The sequence below is a fragment of the Cajanus cajan genome, chromosome 1 (assembly GCF_000230855.2).
Source record: "Cajanus cajan strain Asha chromosome 1, NIPB_CcT2T_4, whole genome shotgun sequence".
In the NCBI taxonomy this organism is placed as follows: Eukaryota; Viridiplantae; Streptophyta; class Magnoliopsida; order Fabales; family Fabaceae; genus Cajanus; species Cajanus cajan.
In genome coordinates, this window is record NC_138517.1 from 11,555,074 (window position 1) to 11,563,066 (window position 7,993).

At 32.4% G+C, this 7,993-nt stretch overlaps 2 protein-coding genes across 4 annotated transcripts; both read right to left on the reverse strand.

The window, feature by feature from the left end:
- Positions 1-2,299, reverse strand: LOC114915147 (zinc finger CCCH domain-containing protein 48-like). Its single transcript, XM_083075703.1, has 4 exons — positions 2,234-2,299; positions 998-1,144; positions 748-867; positions 1-647 (listed from the first exon to the last, which is right to left on the reverse strand). The coding sequence occupies exons 1-4, from the start codon at positions 2,297-2,299 to the stop codon at positions 321-323; spliced, it is 660 nt and encodes a 219-aa protein (XP_082931829.1). The 3' UTR covers positions 1-320.
- Positions 2,300-3,551: 1,252 nt separating this feature from the next.
- LOC145958245 (uncharacterized) lies at positions 3,552-7,715 on the reverse strand. 3 transcript variants are annotated; one of them, XM_083074987.1, is made up of 3 exons: positions 6,698-6,816; positions 5,307-6,605; positions 3,552-4,830 (listed from the first exon to the last, which is right to left on the reverse strand). In XM_083074987.1, exon 2 carries the CDS (start codon positions 6,594-6,596, stop codon positions 5,319-5,321), a length of 1,278 nt encoding a protein of 425 aa, XP_082931113.1. In that variant the 5' UTR covers positions 6,597-6,605; positions 6,698-6,816; the 3' UTR covers positions 3,552-4,830; positions 5,307-5,318. The 3 variants fall into 3 exon arrangements, 2 of the variants coding, with proteins under 2 accessions (XP_082931113.1, XP_082931109.1); XR_014433922.1 differs by having other exon boundaries at positions 3,564-4,594; positions 4,770-4,830; positions 5,307-7,715; XM_083074983.1 differs by having other exon boundaries at positions 3,563-4,830; positions 5,307-7,715.
- Between the last annotated feature and the right edge of the window lie 278 nt (positions 7,716-7,993).

Genomic DNA, 7,993 nt, shown 5'->3' on the forward strand with positions numbered 1-7,993 from the left:
AAGGAAATGTTGTCTGAGAAATTGAAAAGCCAATCGAGGGGAAAAAAACTAAAAGTAATAGTGATTTATTGTTCTCTCTCTACTTCAAATACTAATGAAGCTCCAACTCCAGAACCTCTTTCCTTTTGGCTCATAACTTATTAGTTCTACTCTATAAAAGGGTGATTTAAAAGAGCTGCTATATCCAGATTTGAGTCATTTTTACCTTGTATCCTATTCCCATGCCTCGTTATTTTGGAAGATTGAAATATTTTGATTAGTATTATCACCAAGGAATGAATTTAAACACTAAAGTACAACATATATATGTCCCTTTCTGGTCAAGTCCCGATCTGGTTGTATGCAAAACAGAGCCACTGATCCATTTTCATCATCAGAAACTTGACCACATTTCTTATATTTTCCAAACCACATGTGAGAGGATATGAGCATAGTTCAAAAAGAGTAGTAGCTGGATCATTGATACCAAAGCTAAAAACTGAATCCACACAATTATTAGACATCGTCATTTCAAACTGGACAAGCAATATCATATTATAATAAAACCAAGTATACAAGGGGAAAATAATAAATAATTTAATACATACATGCTCTTCATTGTGAGTATATGTCACTTCCAAGTTTCCACTTTCTGTAGCATACCAGACCTGCAGGAATCAAATAAATATCAAACAAACAAAAAATCCAGAACTTACATACAGTCTATACATGTACTGATGTACAACTATTAAATAATGTGAAACCAACCTTCACTGTTTTGTCCAATGAACAAGATAAAAGGAATTGGTCCCAGCAGAGAACAGACATCACAACAGATGTGTGCTCTGTTAGTGTTTGTAAGCACTGCAAGGTTTCAAGGTTCCATACCTGAAAGACAACAAATAGTTGGAATGTAGCAAATTAACAAACCAAAACCTATTATTACATTACTTATAGAGTCTAAAGGAAAATGAATCAGACACTTATGGCAATTGGCAAAGAGCTTCTGTAAACTTACTCTTATTGTATTGTCCATTGAATCAGAGTACAGTCTATTAGCACCAACAACTAATGAAACAACACCACGAGAATGACCTTTAAATGATGCAGCCGGCTCAAAGCAGTCGGTAACTACATTAAACTTCCATGCCAATATAGATCCATCCTGCAGAAGTATTTCATTCGAGATTAAAAATTAAGATGGTATTCCAAATGTGCAGACAAGTTAGAACTTTTTCTCATGTATTGTTCACATTTTCAATAATAAAAAATACAACAAGCTTTGAAACATGTTTGATCGAGTTTAACAAAAGTATTTCCCAAAATCATTGAAGCATAAATTCATTATGAATTTAGGAGTTAAAAGGCATCCAGCTGCCTTAATAGTTAATACTTATTATACAGAACATCGTGCAATCCTTCACATATCCAATATGTGATTCAAGATATCACATCTCCCCAAAAAGATCCCCAACAAGTCCTTAGACACAATCAATGGCCTATGGTCCAAGCCAAGACATCCACCAGTGATTTGAAATATCCCACATATCAAGCTGACGATTGCTTCAATATCATTTTGTTGCACCTCAAGCCAGACTAAAAGTAAGACAAATCTTTTTGGCCAATCACGTGGTGTAAAAGCCCTAAATTTTACAGTATTCCAACTTGAGATTTGTGATATGACATAATTATTTACAATCATATCATCCTTCGTCTCCCATTCATTTCCCTTAGGGTATGTTTGGGAATAAGACTTAGGAGGGAAAGAAAACGGAGGACAAATTTTACATTTCTAATAAATATTCTCTACTTAGATAATTTTTTAAAATGAAAGATATAAGATGATAGAATAGCAAAAAACTTAATGATCTAATCTTTTGATTGTTTTTATAAATTTAACACTTGATTTAAAAATAAAAAAAGTTCCTCTTCCTCCCATTTCCCTCTAAAGCCCCATTCTCAAGCTTAAATGTCGAAAAAGTGTGCAATATCTATGTGCAAATCTGTATCTGTAATTTGGGCAAAGGCAAATAATCTTAAATGTTTTTCCTTTGATGTCTTCATTTCCCTATCTCAGCATTACTTATCAGCTACAAAATTAACCTCGGTATTATCATCCCTAAGTAATTTCCAGACAATAGGTCCTAAGCACCGTGAAGATAATCTACATTGAGATCAGGACTACAGCATCAAAAAATAAAGCAGGACTCTAAATAAAACAAAAACAATGTCAAAGGGAAAAGAAAATATTTACCTGTGTACCGGCAAAGAGCATGTCATTATTCACAACAAGTGCATAAACTTGTCCCAACAGGGCCATTAAGACTTAGCTCCATTAAATTTTGTGTGTTCCAGGCCTGCAGCACCAATGCCATCAACCAAACGGACATCAGTTATGATGTTATGAACAGTGGAAGAACATACCTTAGCAAAAACATTTCACTAAGATATACTTTATTTAAAAAATACAGAGTACAAAATTAGAGAAAAACAAAGGCGATGCCTATTTGTGTTCTTTCTTACCTTAACAAAATTGGGTATCCCAACAAAAACCCAGGGGCCTTCACTGATCATACAACCTACATCACCACCAAGATTGATCACACCTATACACTGCAAAGGAGCATAAACAAACAAAATCAATATCAATCTCACCTTTTCAACAAGCTCAAAAAGAAACTATGAAAAATTAAAGAAAAATACAATGTTCACTGCTGACTTTGAAATTTGAAAACAAAATAGAGAGAAGACAAAAATGAAGCCAAAAACAATAGTTTAAAAAATGAAGAACCGTACAATCCCCTGTTACACTAAAAATATCCTTGTTTCACATTAAAAATGATGGGGAAAGCAACAATATTGGATAGTTTAATATCAACATAAAGTATTGGAGAGTAAACAACAATATTGTATCGTGGGAGGGGTTGAAGCAAAATTGTGATGGAAATTGATCATCTAGCGCTTCTTCTCAGCAAAATAACTATGTATTTGAGAGAATCACATACATTGCTGTTCAACTTTAAGAAAATGGGAAATGCTCCCACACCCAAAAATATTCCCCCAAGGTAATTTATGGAGTTCGAAAATGATCAAATACATAAGAAAACTAAAATATCTAGGAAACAACAAACATTAGTTTCATAAAAATACAGCAACCAAACAATTTGATGTAAAATAAATAAACAAATCAGTTGTGATGATAAATGCATCAGGAAACTCAATAAAAAAAATTGCAAAAACAAGTTGCACAAATATATGATTTGACCCAGCATTTACACAGGAATTTTGTGACAAACACCTGGTACAGACAAACAAAATTAAAACTAAAGTAAGAAAAAAAAAATTCTCCTATTCCAAGGATACAAACAAAATCATGAAGCTTAACATTGAAGGAAAAAGCACAGTTGTCTGTAACTATAAAATTGAAACAAAACACAAAAAAAGAAAAAATAACAACCTTTCCAGACTGGCAGTCCCAAATCCTTACAGTCTCGTCAGTGCTTCCAGTATAAAGCTTATCCGAACCAGAGGGAAAGGCAATCGCACTCACAGCCTGTTCATTCAACAAAACCACAACTCATCCCATCAATCCCAATCACCAAAACACGCACACTTGTATCAAATATCAATTTTCACAAAGAGTAATGTCAACATAAACCCAGTTCACACTTCACACTTAAACCATATACACAGCAGCACATCCACCATTTAAATCAAAATGAGAATTATAAACACATGTACATCATAATGATAAATAGGTTGCCATGCACAGGTTTGAAAGAAACAGCCCGCAACAACGATTTCAGCCACAACATAAAAAATTTTAACATTTCCCCACAACAACAATGGCATCCGCCTTTCTCTGCAATTTCCCCTCGAAATCAAGAATCACAACTAAACTGCAACTGCGACCACGTAATTCAAAACCTTGCACTATCAAGCAGGGTATACACCATAGCTCCTCTAAAGCGAGCAGCTCACTTTAGAGAGTAAATTAAATAACTCCAGTTGTCGATTGTAAGAAATTCTACCAAAGTACATAATTTCAGTCATCAATGAGAAAATTAACTACCAATATTATCAATATCAGTAAAGTACATAATTTCGGTCTTTGACAAGTACATCAACAGTCAACATTACGTGCAAATTCACAAGAAATCCACATCAACCATTGATTTCCTAATTAACAACAAACAAAGATTACTTATTCACCACTACTAAAGATTACTCAAGAGCCACCCTGTCCCTACTTAAGAGATTTAACTTGAATGCTATGTCATCTACAATTCCAGCAGACTCATGATCCTAGACCATGGGTTTTGAAAATGCAATCAGCACCTTTCATTGCCTAACAACAAAGGTAGCTTACACAAACTAGGAAAATAACAAAAAGTCAAAAACCAAAGAGCTAATAAGTCATAAGCACTACCCACACAGAAGAACAGAGTGAAGCACAGCCTTCTGGTTTCTGTCTAGATTGATATTTGCATGGCCACAACAAGCTTGTCTCCAACAAGTAGTACAATCATAGCCCTTTCCTCCAAATTCACAAAGCCAGGTAGCTTAAAGCACAAATTGGCATGATGCATTCCATGGTAATTGAAATGAAAAATCACTTGCAAAATGGAAAATTTACTGAAATTCAATACGATCATTTTGATTGTTAGATGAAAAAAATTAAAAAATATACTGGTTATTGAATATACGCCAAATCTAACCATCAAATCTTCAATGTTAGGCTCTTGTCTTTTATTGACAAGAACAAACACTAGTGATTTTTGCTAATTAACCTGTCCGCATCTACTATAGATATTGCCTTAGTGCAGCTGCTCCTTAGAATCCAACTATCTCCTGCATAAACAGAAATAAATTATTTACCCCACATTGTTAACATGGACTAATTAACTACCCTGTGAAGAATGTAATGGTAGTTCTATAAGATATTGTCAAAATAATACAGTCTTTAGTTTTCATCCTATCAGTGGTAGTGTGGAAAAAAAATGAATTGGTCCTCTAAAAAGCTTTAACAATTTCGTGAGAAAAATGTAAAACACAACAGAATGATAGAAAAATATCCTAGTAAAATAAGACACGAAACTAAACTGACTGAAAAATTTCACCCTAAAACACAGATTAGTCAGAATTGGATTGAAAATAGTTAACATAATGACCATCAGTAGATTAAAGAAGCTGATTCATTGGAACACAATTGCATATATAAACAATTGAAAGTAGGTTAGGAATAGTAAATATGAATAAAGAGAATGAATGATTGACTACTTTTTGCTTTCAATGAGTTATTTATTAGTAACAAGAAAGCATCTCACCAAGTTTAACTCTTACAATAAGCCTCTAGCAATCATTTCTCGGAGCAGTTTCTCAGCCTTGTCATTCTCATCTTTTTCAAATAGAGCAGAAATAATTATTTCAAAAGTTATAGCATCAGGGATGCAACCTTTCTCTTCCATTTTTGACTGCAAGGCCAATGCTTCATCAAACAACCCCACTTTACAGAGTCCATTGATCATAACATTATATGTCCAGACATTCAGATGATGGCCCTTAATCAAAAGATACCGAAAAACTTCTTGCGCTTTCTCAAGTCTTCCACCTTTGCACAGTCCGTTAATAAGTATTGTGTATGTATACTTATCTGGCTGAATTCTACGACTATTCATTTTCATGAATAATGCAATTGCTCTGTCTAGATAACCATTTTTGCATAAAGCATCCAATAAGGAATTGTAGGTAATTATATTGGCAGGTTGACCTCTATCATGCATCTCATCAACAAGATTCCAAACATCAGCTATCCTCCCCGATTTGCCCAGACCATCAATAAGTGAATTATATGTTACGACACCAGGAATCATATTTTTGCGTTGCATGTCTTCAAAAAGATTGATGGCTTCATCTATCATTTTCTTCTTACATAATCCATCAATCATGATAGTATAGCTGTAAACATTAGGTGCCACCACTCCTATTTGGGACATAGAGTTGAATACATGCTTTGCTTTTTTCACTTCATTAACTAGGCAGTATCCGTCCATTAATGTATTATAAGTAATAACATCAAGTTCCACATCTGATTTTACCATGGAAGCTATCACAATTTTAGCTTCTTTAATCTTTCCTTCCTTACATAATGCATCAACCAATATGTTAAAGGTATAAATATTTGGGTTGATGTTTTTCAATTTCATATCATTTAACAAAGCAATTGCTTCTTTGAAATGATCCATAACACAAAAGCCATACATTAAACTACTGAAAGTGACAACATTTGGAGAAATCTTTTTGACAAGCATTTCAGAATACAAATTACAGGCATCAGCAACAAGTTTATTTTTGCATAAGCCGTCAATGATTGTGTTATACATTACCACATTAGGCTTAATTGAATGCCCTTCAATCCTTTTGAGTAACTCTATGCCAGCCTTTGTTTCTCCTGATTTACAAAGACCATTGATCAAAGTCCCATAACTAACATGGTCCAACTGAAATCCTTGAGCTTTAAGGTCATCATGAAAGTGCAGTGCTTTCCTAAGCTGACCACAAAGACATAAACCTCTGATGAGTGTTGTGAGGGTTATTGCATCTGGCTTATATCCCATTTTGAGAATCTTGGCGAACACAGAAAAGGCAAAATTGATGTGACCGAGGTGGCAGAAGCAATTGATGAGGATTCTCAAAGTAACAAGGTCTGGTGTAATACCTTTGAATTCCAATTGTTTGGAAAGGGAAATAGCAGTTGGGTAATGATTCATCTTGACAAGGGATCCCAAAATGTGGCCAAAATGGAAGATGGGTGGGGAAGGATGCATATGGAGCATGCGATTGAATGAGGCAACGGCATCGTCGTGATTGAGAGATTGAGAGTGGAAGCTTGCATTTGCATAAAAAGGAAGAAACTTTGGAAACCTAAACCTTAATACTGACAAAGACATTGAAGTCCTATTTGGGAAGATGTAGGACTTGAAGGAAGCCAGGAAGGGTTTGCAGTGAACTCGTACAGAAACTGTAAGAGCTATTTAACAATGATATTTTTATTCAACAACTTCTATGAAAGAAAAAAAAAAAAAACCGCTAATTTATGAATGAAAACAGAACAATGATATTTTTATTCAACAACTTTTTAAGAAAGAAAAAATAGCCGCTAATTATGAATGAAATTTGAGAATAAAAATAAAGAAAAAAGGAATTGCTGTGTTGGGTCACTATGTCAAAATATGGATACAGAATAAAGAAGTACTTAAAATTAGTTTTCTTTTCTTCTTTTTTATTTTATTTTTAAGATCTTATTTTTTAAAATATTTATTTTTCAAATTTAATAAATTTGATCCTTACATATCAATTATCATTTTCTATTTTGAAACACATTTTGTATTGATCGACTTGAGAGATAAAATTTGTTTAATTAAACTTACATAAAATTTATTGAATTTAACTCACGTCGGAACCAACAATTAAATGTCAACAATAATTGTTAAAAGTGCTAATTTATCTTTATAAAAATCGATCTCCTAAAATAGAGTTATATAGTTATTTATTAAATATAAAAAAATTAAAAAAAGGCAGAAACATATGAAATAACTCATGTAAAAATGAGTCTAACTAGATACCATAAAATAATATGATATTAATTTTAAAGTTTTTTAATGGTACATTTAATTCATTTTTACACAATTTTTACTGTATAATGCTTGAGTTTTATATTTTTTGCGTAAGTAAATTTAACAAGATAAATTTTATATTTTAAATTAATAAAAAATATTTTAATAAAATTAAAATTATTCTAATTTAAAAAATTAAATTAGAAATATTTCAATTTTCTTAAAATAAATTATATGATTAAAGAAAAAAAATTCAGGACATCATAATTTAACCCTTTTTTGGTATAATAAGAAATAATGTAAATTGATAATATTCATTTAAATAATTTAAGTTAGTTAATTAAAATAATATATTACAATAATTAATTAATTAATTTCACTGGAATTTATTCCATGCT

Bases quoted from the DNA above. Each gene is read 5' to 3' on its own strand.
- LOC145958245 (XM_083074983.1), bottom strand. From the start codon at position 6,929: ATGTCTTTGTCAGTATTAAGGTTTAGGTTTCCAAAGTTTCTTCCTTTT.
- LOC114915147 (XM_083075703.1), bottom strand. From the start codon at position 2,299: ATGGCCCTGTTGGGACAAGTTTATGCACTTGTTGTGAATAATGACATG. The intron at 1,145-2,233 runs GTAAATATTTTC...ATACTTCTGCAG, and splicing joins TGCTCTTTGCCGGTACACAG to GATGGATCTATATTGGCATG. The intron at 648-747 runs GTTGGTTTCACA...TGATTCCTGCAG, and splicing joins CATTGGACAAAACAGTGAAG to GTCTGGTATGCTACAGAAAG.